The sequence below is a fragment of the Pleurodeles waltl genome, chromosome 1_1, assembly GCF_031143425.1.
Source record: "Pleurodeles waltl isolate 20211129_DDA chromosome 1_1, aPleWal1.hap1.20221129, whole genome shotgun sequence".
Classification (NCBI taxonomy): Eukaryota; Metazoa; Chordata; class Amphibia; order Caudata; family Salamandridae; genus Pleurodeles; species Pleurodeles waltl.
Window position 1 is genome coordinate 946,205,871 of NC_090436.1, and position 16,679 is coordinate 946,222,549.

The 16,679-nt window shown below is 41.2% G+C and overlaps 1 protein-coding gene across 2 annotated transcripts in view; it reads right to left on the reverse strand.

Annotated features, from left to right (window-relative positions):
- Positions 1-16,679, reverse strand: part of LOC138289633 (alcohol dehydrogenase 1-like) — a 385,600-nt gene that overhangs the window by 256,796 nt on the left and 112,125 nt on the right. For both annotated transcript variants that reach the window (XM_069230190.1, XM_069230189.1), the window contains exon 2: positions 8,072-8,173. In XM_069230190.1, coding sequence (XP_069086291.1) covers positions 8,072-8,173 — 102 coding nt within the window. The remainder of the gene's footprint in view (positions 1-8,071; positions 8,174-16,679) is intronic.

A 16,679-nucleotide genomic window follows, 5' to 3' on the forward strand; every position in this document is an offset into this window, starting at 1 on the left:
TCATGGGATCAATTTGCTATGTCGCCCAAAGATTGTGCTAGTTATTTAGAGACTGGTTTCTAGGACACTCCCTTTTGCTTCACAGGTGACAGGGTCAACTGTCAGGTAGCTGTGTCTTTGCAATGTTTGACACAGTGGGCTACCATATTCTGCCATTTTATGTGATGTCTACCTGGTACCAGTCTTTCCATTTTTAACACCTACTGGGTGGCAATTCAATTCTTTGCTGATGACACCCAGGTGCATCTTAAATTTGTCAGGGAAACCAACAGAAAGTAGTAATGGACAGAGAAGACTGGATGCACTGTATCTCCCACTGAATAATACAAAATCTGGGACAAGCCTATGCCACACCAAGGAGAGGACAGAAATTGGAACCTGTCCGTAAGGTAAACATTTTTAGTGTTACCTTTGATGCAAACAGAACCTTAAATAATAAAGGAGGGTTGGGCACAATTGGATGCTTCCTCTAACTCATCCAGCTGAGGCTCATTCTTCTGTTGCTCTCGCTGCACACAAAGTCTTAGTGGTAGTTCTGGAATAACCTTGAAGCTAGACTACTTTTACCTCTATTCAGCAGTGATACTCATATGGGTTTTAAGCAGAAAAGATCATGTTTTGTTAGCTAGGGCATCCCTAATCTGGTTACCCTTGAGGGAGAGAATCCAATTTAAACACGGTTCTCAAAAGCTCTCCAGCAGAATCATTTTTCATCCACCAACCAGAAAGTTCAGAAGCCAGGATAGAAACCATCATCTCCCTTCTTGTAATAAGTTAAAATCCATAGGAGGCAGAGCTGTTTCCACTCAAGGACAAGCACTCATGAACATACAGGTCAAATGTCAACAGATTCAAAAGAGCACTAAAAACATACCTCTTCTAAGGCACCTTTAGAAGGCTGGCAACAAAAGGCACATCTAGAATAGCGTCACTCTATAAATAGCACAGATGGCTCCAAGGGGATGAGTAATCTTGTATCACTTGCTCCACCAAAATCCGCAGGCAAGAAGACAGAACCTGTCTGTTAAGTCAAACATGCAGGTGTAATACACATTTTTAGACTTGGCCCTCTCTGCAAGGTTACCCACAAAACTTTAGGCGCATTGAACTTAACCACTGCTAGCCAGTGCTAAAGTGCTTGTGATCACTCTCCTGAACATGGTAAATATGGCTTACACCCAGTTGGCACATTTCATGTAAGTCCTTTATAAAGTGGTGCAAGATTTACCCAGGGCTGGTAAATGAAATACAACTAGAAGGTCTGCAACATGTATTGTGCCACTCAACTAAGAAACATTTTAAAACATGTTTCAGAACTGCCATTGCAGTCTGTCTGTGGTTTTAAACTTCCAAATGGACCTTTTTAATACATTTAGGTCAACCAAAGGTAGGCCCTAGGCATCCTTTAGGGCAGAGTTCAGTGTATTTAAAAAGATGGACGTGTACCTTTAAGTTTTACAGGTCCTGGCTGTGAAAAACTCTTAAATTATTTTTTCTTTAATGCAAGGCCTGTCTCTCCCATAGGATCACACTGGGTTAACTTTATTATATTTAGTAAGTGATAACGTTTGATTGAGAACAGAGACAATGATATATTTAGTCTCAAAAGAATTGCAATTTAAAATCCTTTTTAATAGTATAGTCAGATTTTAAGTCACAATTCTGAAAATGCCACTTTTCGAATATCAGCATTTTATTGTCCTATCTATTTGGTGCCTGCAGCCTGTGTCCTGGGTCACATAACTGTGGTTAACTTGACAGTTGGCCTTTGTGAATTCCTCTGAGACAGTGACCCAAAAAGGGACTAGTTGTTGACAGGATGTGCCGATTTTCCATAATGTGAGGGGCAGACCTTTTCCCTGCCCCACTTACATTTCAAAGGGCTGCCTTAGCACACTCACAAAGGACTTCACAGTAGCCTTTTGGCGTCCAAGACACATTGGAGATTGGACGTGGCAGAAGTAAATTCCATCACACCTATTGGGGGAAAACTCTAGAAGGGTCTGAAGGTTCTCCCACTTTAAAGCTGGCACCAGGTATAAAACTAAGACACTCAGACCAACTCCTGGACCTGCGAATGACCCCCCGCCCCCGAAGGACTGCCTTGCACGATACAGGACTGCCTTGCTTTTTGAAGCCAGCTTTGTACTTCAGAGGACTACCCTGCTATTACCAGATGAATGACCTGATGCTTGAAGTCTGCCTTGTATCTACAGCAGTTTGCCCTGCTCCTTGAGGCCTGCCTTGCTCCTTCATCCCAGGACTTCTGTTTTGAGCTACAGGGACATAACAAGCTCCAACTATCTTGAACCTGCTTGAAGTGAGTCCGGCCCTCCAAGTGGTGCCCACCCAGTCTGGACCCTTGAAAGTAGTGTTAGAAACACCCAAATTGCCAACATCCAAAACATGGCAGTCAGAAAACTGTTCAACAAAAAATGCTTTTTAGAACTGACAGGAGACCGAAACCTACCTGCTGGCCGATCTGCCCAAGCAGCATTGCTAGCCTGACTTTGCAGTAGCTTTCTCTACGTTTTTCTATGCATCACAAATCCTGTTCAGTGGCTCCTCTTTGGAAGGTTATCCAGGCTCTGGAGCCCTCATTGGATACAGACTGAAGCATATCCTGATGGAGATTTTCTTCTTCCAGAAAAGAGACTAAGGGCCAGATTCCTGAGATAAGACAGACTGCCTGCGAGTCAGCTATGTCATCTTCAAAACAATATCAGTCTCCGCCTTCTATTGTGTTTTTGGTGGGCTGGGTGCTCGGTTGACATAGTTTCTGGGAATAATATTATACAGTTTTAATTCTCTTTAACACACTCTAAAGCACAACAATCATTCACTATTCAATCTCTCGCTGAATTACTCATTCATTCATATACTTCTTGTTCTTTTTTTACTAAAAGCTCCTGACGAATTAGCTTCTCTCTACGGGTTTTCCCACAAATAATAGTTTTCATACTTTTTAGAGGTGCTGGAATCTCTCTGTGCCTTTCTTGTGAGGTTTCTAGTTTGAAAACAGTATATTCAAAATGTTCTTAAAACTCTTTTTAAAAAGAAGTAGTCTGTATCTTTTAGTTCATTATCACAGTTATCTTACTTGAGTTTTGTTTTCCTTGTCAAAGAACTTCCTTCTCCTTGTGATGCAAGTCTTAATCGAAATCTGGCTTGTTTGGAGCGTTTTGCTCATTTCTTTCAAGACTGAGGATTTCTTACTGGAATACTACTCCAGTAAGCATGCCCTGGTGTGCACACCGAGTAAAGACTTTCAGTGCTACTAAAAATGGCTACTAAAAATGAGGAAATCAGAGGGAGCGCAATGAATAGACACTGAAAACAGTTGAAGTGTGCTGTTTTGGCAGTGGAGGAGCACATTGGAAGCTTTGGAACGTTCATGTTCAACGAGACCAGAACACTAACCTTAATGGTGGGAATATGGCGGCTACTATGCTGGAAAAACGCTGTATAGATGATTACTTTGTCATGGTCATCGTTTTTCAAGGATCCTGACTCCGTCTTTTTTAGTTGAGGGAAGTGATGGATCATTGTAAGCTTCTCTTGACAAGATGCCTTTTAGGCTTCCAGTGATCTGTCTGAATTGTGGTCAGTCTGTGGTTCTTGACAACGCCTGCCTGATTTAAATGTGGTGGATCTTTGGTTTGGCTACAGTGGTGACTACTCTGTCACCACCATTGCTAAACCTCTCTAACAGCCTGACAGATTGATGGATCAAGGGCCGTCAGAGAATGGCTTAATGTTCCCTCACACAAACAGGATGGGCAGTCATGTATTGCCATTTTTTTATGGCCATCACTGCCAGCCGCACCTTGGTGTTGAGGGACAGTAAAAGCCAAATAATGCCCTACCCGCCACCCCACCCTGGGAGATGAAACCCATGGGAGAGGGGAGCATTACTTTTTTATTGTAAAGAAGAAAACCCTGTTTTGGGATTTTCTTTTTGAAAATAAATAAGAATACTGTTTGATGCAGGGTTGTGTCATGCTGATGCAGCCTTGCACCAAACGGCAATATGCATTGACTGGAACTTGTGTGATGGCAGCTCCTGGCAAGACTTTATAAATGACCACTTGCTTGGGGGGGGGGGGTCATTTATAAATTTGGCCGGTGGTCTCTCTGTCATGGAGACAGGGTAATTTACTCATCTCCATGGCGGGAAAACAAACTGTCCTCCATTATTTAAATCAGGCCTTAAGGCAGAACATAGAAATATTCACTGTAACTTTTTCTATTGACTGCTTAATAATGACACCTCCTGCTCAGACACCGCTGACTAATTGCCCCACTGAACTTTACCATCTCAGACATTTTTCTTCAAAATTTCTACTATGCTGGAAGGTAAGCCGAGGCTGCGCCCAATTCACTTAGTGGGGCAGATTTAAGAAAAGTGGCGCTGCCCCCCTTCAGTGCCACCTTTCTTGCACCCCTTAACAACCCCCTACCACCACCATGTGTGCGCCATATTTAAAATACGGTGCACCATGGTGCAGGATAGAGGGCAATAGCGTCAATATTTTTGATGCTGTTGATGTACTGTTCAGGGTTAGCGCCAAAATTCTGGCGTTAACCCTGATCAGTACATAAGGGCCCATGGTAATCAATGGTGTCCGTCCTTTTAACGCCCTGCTCTGAGCAAGCATTAAAAATACTGAAAAAATGGTGCAAATAAATCTTTTAGATTTCTTTGCGCCATTTTGATGGCCCCCCTAACAGGAGAATGCCCCCCTTGCATACATTATGCCTGGCACAGGCATAATGTGGCACAAGGGGTTACAAAGTGGCGCAATGCATGCATTGTGCCACTTTGTACATCTGAACCTGCGATTTTGGCCTCGTTCGGCCACATTAGTGCAAAAAAAAAAATGACTCTAATATGGTGGAAGGAGGCGCTATGCCCCTTATATCTGGGCTTTAGTGTTTCTGAAAAATGCTACATTGCATAACTTTCACGACTTTGTCCCGGTGTTACACGACCAGATGCCCATGGTTGGTGCTTTAATATTTTAGGTGCTAGTTTTTACTAAAACCTTTTAAAATTCACAACTCCGGATCTATGAATTGGATTTTCATTGTTCTGCTGCCAAATTATTTATTAAATTTTACTTTATTTTTCTAAATTCATGTGGGATTTGTCTTGTGTGGGGTTTCACTTTATTACTGTTTGAGTGTGCATAAATACTAAACCCATTGCCTCCAAGTTAAGCCTGACTGCTTTGGTGCAAAGCTAACAGAGGGTTAAGCACAGGTTAATTTATTGACTTTGTTGTTCACCGTGACAAGGATTGTGATTGTTGCTTGAGAACGTTTTTTACCCACCTCAATCAACAGACATATTTCTCACAGGGTTCTTTTAAGTCCCTACCTCCATCACATTATATATGGGCAGTGCTTAATTTGTAAATAAAGAGGTGCCTGTGCTCAAAGCCCTTCTCTTAAACTCGAGGCTACTGTAATTAAATCTGCCACTGAATACTGAGGCTGCGTAATCCTGAAGCCATCTCGGGCCTCTTCAATCCATATAAAACAACTTCCTGCCCCTTCAGCCCACTTTTGCAGCATTCTACTTTCTACCTTTATGACGCTTTTTAGTTTTTTCTTCTTCTGTCTTTCCGATATGTGTCTTTTGCTCGCAGCAAATGCTTGAGGCATAAGAATAAGCCCCGGCCCTCACAAATAAGTGCCATTGCTTAGCACCGGAAACAACAAGCACAAGTTAAGCACTGTTTATGGGGTGTTGCAGTAACTGTGGGTGGCCATGTGTGATACAGGGCTTACTCCAGGTCTGAGTTGGAGTGTATTTGATACTGTTTCAGTCCTTTTTGGCAGCAGTAACCATAGAAATGCAGGTTATGAATAGGACTCTTTTGTGTGTGAGCATGTCTATCCCTAAACCTTTCATTAGCTCTCACTTAACCCTTCCTTAGTCCTCCCTACACCCTTCGTCTTCAGATATATACATTCTCCATTTTCTAGCCACTAGCCCTGTCCCTCCCATATTTACTACTAAAACATATACCTGTGCATCCTGGGCACTCTACAGTTAGGGCAAAGATCTCTGCACAGAAAAAGATAGGACAGGCAGAGGCGTGGACCTCTGCATATAGTTTCTGAATACCGTTTTAGGGGTACGTTTGTAGTAATACAAAATGTAATATTCAGTGAAGTTTGTGAATAGGCCACTTAGTTTCTCATAGTTGTTTCATACACTCTTGTTGTGACAGGAATAGGTTTATGCTTCCTTAATTTGAGGGCACAATTTGGATACTTGGGGACTCATTTATGAGTTTTTGCCACAGGATGCCAGAGCAAGTCTCTTTGTTGCACTGCCCTGTGGCAAAAGGAAACAGCAGGAATGCACTGCATCAAGGAAATATGGAGCATTCCTGTCTTTTCTGCCTGCGCAAGTGCACAAATTGGTGCCTAGTGCCAACACAGGAACCTGCAAGGGTGTCTGTGTTGTTGGCAGGATTGTTTTTGTGCAAGAAGGAGCACCTTCCTGCACAAAAACAGTAAATGGAGGTGCCTTCTTCCTTCTATGTGTGCTGCAGGATGCAAAATACGTAGAGGAAAAAACAAGGACAAATAAAGTAATTTCCCCTCTTTACGCCTCCCCTGGGGAGGCGCAGTTTTGACGCATTCCCAAGTTGACAGATTCTTGTAAATCTGGGAATGTGACAAAACCCATGTGTGGTGCTGCATGGGAACACCCTCAACAACACCCATCAAACGCCTTCTTGATGCAGGGTAAGGCAACGCAGCACTTTGCACTGCCTTGCCTTACTCCACATCTATGAGGTCATGTAAAGCCACGTAGGGTGACTTTGGGCACCTTGTAGATATCATTGAGATACCTGCACCACCGGAGCGTCATAAAAAGTGAAGCTCTGCCAGCGCAGGCAGCTTGTAAATGAGGACCTCAGTATGCAAATACATTAGTAATCTTACATGTTAAATGTATAAAGAGTATTCTGAAAAACAATGCAAAAAACAACTCATGGAAGACCCTGCTAGACGGTTTGTGCATCCATTTTACAGTTCAAGTGAGATGGCTTTTGTCTGCCTACTGGAAGAGAACATTACATTACATCTACTGTACTGATATGAAATTGTATGTAGACATTGTTCTGGTCAACTAAAGCAACTCTAGATAAACTCTAAAGAATTATGTCGAGCAAACGCCTTCTCAGAGAGGCAACTTGTTCAGGACATTCTACACTACTCAGTGCTCTCCCGACCAAGAAGTGTCTCTGGTACCTGGCAGCAATGGAATGATAGTTACAGCTCTCACCAAAAGGAAACATGTTTCTCTAGGTTGAACACTGTTCTTTATATCTGACTGGGGAGACTAAATTACTTGCTACTTTAGTGTGATGGTGATCTAGATCACGGAGGGAATGATGTATCCCTGCTACTGCCATCCCTTTTAACTCTGAGAAACTCATTTAACCAGCACTGTCATGGAGAAGAAAGCAAAACAGTTAGATCAGGGTTCCTATCCTACTGCTTGAGCCAGTCAAACAGGGGCTCACAAATCATTTTATAGGGTCAAACTGTGAGGCAGTTAATTACTTAAGCAAGCAGTAGATTTCAAGAGCTCACTCCGAATGGGAAGAGCAGTACCACACGGGGTAACAGTAGTGCGTTGACGTATCATGTTGAGGGACAATAACCACTTCACACACATATTCATCATGAACCTTCTCAAGAGATGATCAGAGCAGTTATGTGACCTTTAAGTGACCCCACAAACTGTTGCCTTTACCTGCTAATCTTTAGTGTGTTGTCTGGCATGCTGTGCTCTCTTTCGTGGTAGTGATTCAGCAATAACAATAGCACTTACGCATCCCCCAGCCAATCAACACATACATCTCAGCTTCCAGGCAGCTTCCAAACCATTTCCTCTTGGCTAGTATCAAACTCTCCATGTGACAACTAACCTAAAAAAAAAGCATAATCGAAGGGTCTTCATTTCAAGTGAAAACAACAATACTTATTACACATTTTGAAAATGGGGGCCTTAAATAAAAATCAGGGAAAACAATCCTTTCTTTACCTTGATTCGCACTTCATGGGCCTTTGGTGGTGCAACCTCGACATCCTCAATTGACAGTGGTTGGTGAAGTGCCCATGCAATCGCAGCCTTACACTTGATGATCTGTGACAAACATATTAAAAGGTTAGTTAAATATGTGAGCGGAGGTAATGGTCCTAATGTTTTTGATCTGACATTTCATATCATTTGTTTCGATTATTTGCTGCTGTGTCGATTTGTCAAACACAATTCTTGCCAAAAACAGCAGAACATTAAGTTAGTTTATATTCGCAATAGTTTGTAAGAAACACACACCTGGCTTTTCTGTCTGAGTTGTCAATTTGGGTATTAAATTATATTGTCCCTTCTTAGAACTTGTATACTGAAAAAACCCGAACTTCCAGAAAAAGAGCGTTATCCATGAATAACTATTCAAATGAGTAGCTTATTCCTGGGTACGACTTAACCCATTTCTAACATTATTGTCAAACTGTGTCTGCTTTATTTATAATCTTGTCGTTTGTTGTAGAACATCAATATGGAATGTTACCTCACAATCTAATTCCAAGTAGTAAGTACTCCACGATACAAAATATAGGAAACTCCTTTAAATATGGATTGACAGCACAGCTGAAGTGGGCTTCAGATAGTTGATATTTCCTACCTCATATTACTGGCTATTTGAATACCATTTGGTCTTCTGGAACTGTTTCTATTTCAATGTATGTTTTTCATAGTTTCCAGCACATGACAAGGGCTCATGATCAACACAGAAGCTATCTTGAAAATAAGCTTCCTACTTTGCAAGCAACACATTTTGCATTTTAAGTAAATCCGTATTCAAAGTAGAATAAAAAAAATATGTATGTGTTATCTATAAAGAAAATATATCTTCTGAAAAAAGCTGCATGAAAAAAAAAATCTTTAAAGGTAACCCCTGACAAATATCCAGCATTAGATACTTTTCTTGATGATCCGTGTTATTACTTCATACCGCCCCCCATATCATTCCAAGATTTGATTGGATGATTTATTTTCTTTATGAACATTACAAAGATTGTATACGCCACTGTGGTCCTTCTGGGTCACAGGTTGTATGTACCACAATCATTCTTCTTCAAGTTTGCTGGTTGTATGTGACACTCTGGAACTTCACCTCTGTAGTGGATAGCACATGCTATTGTGGCTGTATTTTTTTAATGCCACTGATTTAATGTGACACTGCAATCCTTTTATGCCTCTGGATGTCTGTGCCATCGTGCATGTAGCAAATCGAATCCTAACAATATATGTAATTCATCATTTATTACATATTTTTCAATTGATATCACTTTACTTTGCAGTGCCATTGGAATATTGTATCATTCCTCCAACTATGAAATGCATTATTTTCAGTGAATATGTACACTGTTTCCAGCATATGACAGAAACTATTTGTAGATTGCAGAGGCCATCTTGAAAATAAGATTTTTTCTTGTAAACACAACGTATCCTGCATTATATACAAAATGCTTACTCAAAGAATTATTCCAAAATTGAGTACGTAAACGCTCTACACCAGGTGTGCTATCTTTCGAGAAAAACATTTTTGTTGTGCAAAAAAATAACATGAGAAATTATTTTCATTAAAAAAAACATATGAAAAATATTATCCAACAATTCCCTACTTTTCTTTATGATCTGTTTCATTACTTTACACAGATTCTCACCTCATTCCTGATCTACCAGCTTCTTTTCATTGTAAGCACATAGCTCAGAAAAATTGTATGTGCAATTGTGATCCTATTTGTATTTCGCTACTAGCACGTACCATTGTGGTGCTTCTATGTTGCTGAATGTTGTGTGCACTGGTGATTTTTCTGCTGGTTGCATGAGCCACTGAAGTACTTCTTTAGTACTGCTGATGGTTTGTGCTATTGTGGTCCATTTTGAATATAATATACTTACTGCCTCATTCATTGAGTATTATTCAGATTACATCTGACTTGTGATACATTTCAGCTGCTTTTTCTTAATCTTGCAACAGTGAACAAAAGCCTTTAGCACTACAGGCTTGTGATGTTTGCTGTTGAGACATCTAAAAAATAGCCCATGTACTGCAATCTTGCAACGCTCACTATAGAGATACCTAGCATTAGCAATGTCAATAGGTCTGGTGCAAACGTGCTAAAATATGGCAAAAACACTTAGGGACACATTAGCAGCATTTATTTACGCTAATGTGGCCTAATGAGGCAAAAATCGGTGCGCCAAATGTACAAAGTGGCGCAATGCATGCGCCAGGCATAATGCATGCAAAGGGGGTGCTTCCCCATTGGGGGGACAAAAACATGGCGCCAAGAAATCTAAGAGATTTCTTTGCATCATTTTTTTTGGCACTTTTAACGCCTGTTCAGAGCAGGCATTCAAAGGAACCTCCGATTGGTTTCAGTGGGCCTCTGGGTGCTTTGCAGGGTTAGCGTCAGAATTTTTTATGCTAACTCTGCAAAGCACTAAATTAGGGTAAACAATTCTGACTCTAGTTCCCTAACTACCACCGTGGTGCGCTGTATATTAAATATAGCGCCCACATGGTGGCATTAGGGGAGCGCAAAGGGGTGCAAGAAAAGTGGGGCTGCAGTGGGTGCAGCACCACTTTTCTCAAATGAGGACCTTAGGGCCTGCTTTAGATATTGGCGCAGGGGTTACTCTGTCACAGCAGTGGCAGATATCCCATCCGCCAAAAACGAAATCACATTATTTCCTATGGGATTTAGATTTCAGCGGACAGGATATCTGTCACCGTTGTGACGGAGTAACCCCTCAGCCAATATCTAAATCAGGTCCTTATTTGTGAATATATCTGCATGTGTTAACACATTAAAGGCAGACTGATTGGCTATGCCAATGCTTGTTATTAACAAAAACTACATATTTTAGAACAAGTAAAGCAGGTTATTAAACAGGTCACCGTTTCCATTTGGGACAGGGAATTACAATGCAATTCTGTCATTACTGTATTTAGGGTGGAAGGAAAATTATAGACATGATTTACACTTTGCATCAGTTCTTTTAAGATTGTTCCAATCGTGCATTAGTGATTATTTATAATGAAGTGGAACCTGACAGAAATCTTGCACAAATATTAATGCCATCTTATTGACGTCTGAGCACAACTATTTTGTGTTCTCCTTTTCCGAAAAAGTAAACTTTATAAGTAGAGAGGAAACACATTTGAATGCACTGGTGGTCATTTACAAGTCTTCCTGACTATAATTGCTTGAGAAGTTAACCAGTATCTACTCTAAAGAGCTCCTTAACAGCCACTTCCCTCTCCCAGCTTCCCAGGCAACCATCTTCCACAAGATCTACAGATGACTGATCGAAGAGCAACATTCAAAGCGGAATTCACACACATTATCTCATTCATTCAGTTACTCCAAAAATATATTTATTTGAACTTTGAATGTGTAGAGAATTCCTGTTCCTCAAACCTTGAGATTGGTGAGTAAACACTGCCATTCTGATCATCATTCCCCAAGGACTTCTTTGTGAATGCTCAAGACCTCATCGCTGTTGTAACTACAACTGACTGCAAAGCCATTTTCAACTCCATCAAGGACTCATTCAACCTCATTCTGAACGTCAACAATGAAACTTCCCACTCCAGCTTCTGAAGCCGCTCTTTATGAAATGTACACATTTTCCAAAAAGGAATCTAAGAACTCACCAAAACACAAACAAACCACCACCATCTCTAGTAATCCTGCTGAAGGGGACCTCCGTCATACATGAAAACCCAAGCAGACCTTGCTAACACCCCCAATATCCCAAAACTGAAAAAGGGAAACATTGACCTGATGTCTTCACCATCTATTGGCCTATTCCACTCTTACCATTCCTCAAAAAAGTATCAGTGAGCAGTCACTGTTAAACCACGATTCCATCCTGCATGATTAACTGGTACCAACACACACTGCACCACTGACACCACAAGGATCCAATTAAATGATGACACACTTTACCAGCAGACAACACAACCCCTGTTGTGATGTAGGAAGAATAGGAACACATCATATACATCACATACATACAAACATAAGTTCCCAAATCCTGATACAAACATTTTAGGCTAGGGATAGTTGTAAACTAATGTAAGTAGTGAAAGGCTTAATACATGAGATTCTAAAAAAAAAAAGACAGACTGTGGGTTCAATAGAAAAGGCAGGTCATATTTAGGACAAACAAACACTTATTACTTAGGAAACTTATACACATGCTGCATTGTTAAGTTAGCTGTGCTGAAACACACAAGAGGCCCAAGCCACATTAGAATGAGATTTTTTCTTTAAAGCTGCACCAACTGTGGCTTTCAAAATCTTCACTTAGCACAAACAGGGTGGAACAAAAGGGTGTATCCTGCCTTAGCACAAGGGTCCTAAAAAACACAAGTCATTCATGGGACCTGTGTAAGGGTCAGTTAAGCATTTGCACAAGGCAGGGCTACCGTGAGCATCATGTAACATATAATCACTTGTTGTGCAGAAAAGATAGAGATGCAGAGTGACGTCTTGTCATGAGGTACCTCTCCCCTATTATCTTATCTGTACTGTATCTTGCTTACGTCAATGCTGAACCTGTCAGCATAGTTTTTTGTGGTTTTTACAGTATAAATACCACTGCTTGTGAACTAGTACTTTGAACTTCAGTCATGGCTGCTATGTTGAGATTGCCTGTCGTTCCCAACTGAAAATCGATTAAACCTATATTGCTGTGTCAAATTGATATGTCTTATTTTATTAACAGATTTCCCTCTAACAGTTGCTTGGACCTACTTAATCTCTTTCCTTCCTTCAATACAATTGAATATCAATACTAGATCAACATCCAATGCCGAGTGTACTAAGCCCTCTTTGCACAACAGTATGTGCTATTTTCAGGCCAACAGGTTTGTGAACCAGGTTCCACTATGCAATGTGAGAGATGTACTAATCAGATACATTGTAAAATGTTCATCTGCAGGAAGTCACAGAATCTCCCGCCTCATGAATAATAATGACACAAGAGGCATTTTACAAACACCTGTTAATATTTATGAGCACAGAGATAGAGTCCTGTGAGGAAGAAGTTACCTCCATCCCTGTGTCCATATTGCTTCTAATTGAAAATATTTTGAAAATCAGCCCAAGCTTTTAAAAGCAATATTGTTTTAGAAGGGTTATATTGGGGTGAGCATTGCACTGTGATTCATAAAAGGGGCACTCCTTTCATGCACCCCTTCTATTTGTGATTCTGAAAGAGTCACAAGAGTTATTTTGTGAGACAGAAACACTTCACAACTTACAAAGTAACTTTTGTACATCACAGTTCGGATTTTTGCAGACTAGGCCCCTGTGGTTCTGTGATTTTGTGAATTGCTGGCTTTGCGACTCAAAACCCTTTTGTCAATTGGGCATACCATTTTAGGCATACAATTTGCTATCCCTTCAGCAATACCACCTCACCCAGATGTGTACCTCCATATAGGAAATGATGCGGTATGCCAACCTCTAATGAGTTTTATTCAGACGTTGCATGGAGGCTCTTGAATTCTTCTGCCAACCACAGGACTGGTGGTCATAGTCAGTAAATCACAAGGCTTGTTTCCCGTAAATGTGATTTTCAAATGTACTAAATCAATGTTGCAATTCTGTAAGAAGTTTCCAAATAGGTAAATAGGTTTATAAATCAGAGTTTGGAATGGGCATGTTTAGGGTATCCCTTCCAAATACTGATTTCTTATGGTACGTGTTAATATTTTGCAGCCAAAATTCAGTTGCAAAACAACAATATTTTGACACCTTAAGGAATTGGTAACTGTTAGACCTGACAGCCTTAGGGTGGTCACCTTATACTTTTTGCCTTCCTCCCTCCACATTTTGACACTGGTTTTGCCTGTGTGAGGACTCTGCGGACTTCACCACTGCTAACCAGTGCTAAAGTGCATATGCTCTCTCCTTTAAAACATGGTGACATTGGCTCATACCCTATTGGCTTATTTAATTTACTTGTAAGTCCCCAGTAAAGTGCACTACATGTGCCCTGTAGATTAAATGCTACCAGTGGGCCTGCAGCACTGATTGTGCCACCCACATACGTAGCCCATTAACCATGCCTTAGGCCTGCCACTGCAAGGCCTATGCGTGCAGTTTTACTGCCACTTTGACTTGCCATCTAAAAGTATTTGACAAGCTTTAAACTCCCTTTTTTCTACATATAAGTCATCCCTAAGGTAGGCCCTAGGTAACCCATAGGGCAGGGTGCTATGTAGGTAGAAGACAGGACATGTACCTGTGTAGTTTATATGTCCTGGTAGTGTAAAGCTCCTAAATTCGTTTTACACTGCAGTGAGGCCTGCTCCTTTCATAGGCTAGCATTAGGGCTACCCTCATATACTGTTTGAATGGTAGATTCTGATCTGAAAGGAGTAACAGGGTCATATTTAGTAAGGCCAGAATGGTAATACAAAATCCTGCTGACTGGTGAAGTTGGGAAAGAACACCGAACCAGAACCCGCAACCTGCCAAGAGAAGCTGCCTGGCTGCCCAAAGGACTCACCTGGACTGCTTTGCTGTAAAGGACTGCTGCCTTGATGGCCTCTGGGTCTGCTGAGAAGTGCTCTCCTAGGGCTTTGATTGAGCTTGCCTCCTGTTGCTGAAGCCAAAAAGACTTTACTTTCTGCAAAGAAATCTGTGTGTGCCGAAAAGTCGATGCACAGCCTGCTGGAAACGACACACAGCCTGCACTGCAATGAGAAAATCGCCGCCCAGCCGAACCGGAATGACATAGCCCGACTTCCCGTGTGAAGATCACCACAGCACCTGCGTTGCGACTGGAAATTTGCTGCACAGCCCACTGGATCGACGCTGAGCTGAGCAGGAACAACACAGCACGACTTCTCAGATGGAGAATCGATGCAGCGCCTGCTGTGCAACAGAAAATCCGACACAACATGCTACAGAACGACGCAAGCCTGTGACTTCACCCCACACGCCAAGGATTTCCACGCATCGTCCCTGGGTGCGACAAAGATCCCTGCACCACAATGAGGAGCCCGGATCGAATGACGCAAGTCCCGTGTTGTGGGAAAAGAAATGACACATCATCTGTGGGCACTGAAAAATCCGACGCACACCCTCTCTTTTTCCATGCAACCTCCTCCTCTGTGATCCTCGTGCATGTAATTTTTGACACACACCAGGTACTTGGAAAAATCAAGCATTAATTGTCTGCTTCTTATTCAAATACCATTTTGCAACTCTTGAAAGTGATATTTCAATTTGTATTCATCAAATCTTGATCGTTTTGACATAATCTACTCAGATAAATATTATATCTTTTTCTAAACCTGGGTGGTGTATTTTTGTGGTGTTTATACTGTGTTATTGCATGATTTATAGCACAAATACTTTACACATTGCCTTCTAGGTTAAGCCTAACTGCTCAGTGCCAAGCTACCAGAGGGTGGGAACAGGTCAACTTGGATTGTGTGTGACTTACCCTAACTGGAGTGATCGTCCTTGCTTGGACAGGGGGTAACCTAACTGCCAACCAAAGAACCCATTCTTAACAGTAACCCACATGCAAATGGGAAGGAGACTCCAAGGGACACCTCCTATTGTGAATGTTGACTTAATATTAGTTAAGAGTAGCGAGTAGTTCCATGGACCAGTAGCTAGGCTTAAAAAAGTTGGTAAATGTTTTATCTTTTTTTTCTAAACACATCCTGTTTTCCTTTAAGGAAAATGGGCTGCGTTTAAAAAATGATTTCTTTATTTAAAAGCAATAACAGACGGTGGTCTGCTGACCCCAGCAAGCTATCAACCCTGTGATTGCAGCAAATTGTAGATGATCGCATTATGCAAGCTACCTCATTAATATTCATGAGTTAGGCTGAATTGCAGCTGACTACAATTCGGTATTTTGCAACTAACCTATTAATAAAGTCGATCTGCAAAATAGCATTGAATTTGCTAAAATTGGTGCGCAAATTGCAACCACTTTTAGGAAATCCACTGTATGTACATTACATCTGACCCTAGGTTTCTCCGGTATCTCAATATTAACAAAAAAAAAACTTTATCTGAACAACTGAAGAGCATGAACATTCATGAGTTCAAAGACTATTTTATGTTCAGCCAAGCCACAATGCCAAGTACCTATCTTAGATTGAAACCAGCCATGGTCATATTCATTATTATTACCTACATGACAAACAAGCCAGTTTAGGGAACCGGCCCTCCAGCGAAGCTGGTTAGATTCACACACATATTCTTTACAACTGTAAAACTATTTTAACACTGGAAATTTTTATTGACAAGCTCTCTCTTTCAGAGCCCACATTTCCAGGAAACTCAAGCATGCTAACACCAGCTACAATTTCTGGGCAGGATAAAAACACAGCTGATAGTGTTTAAGGATGAGACCTTTCCATCATTCAATGTTGAAAGCTACATGACAACATTCAGGACTTCTTGGATTAATGTTGGAAGGTCCTACACACCACAATTGATGAATCAAATGAAAATAATTGCTGTAGGCCCACTCAAACTTTACAACGGGCTGCATCGCCTACAACTCAGTATGAACCAGACTGTCTATCTAATGTCAA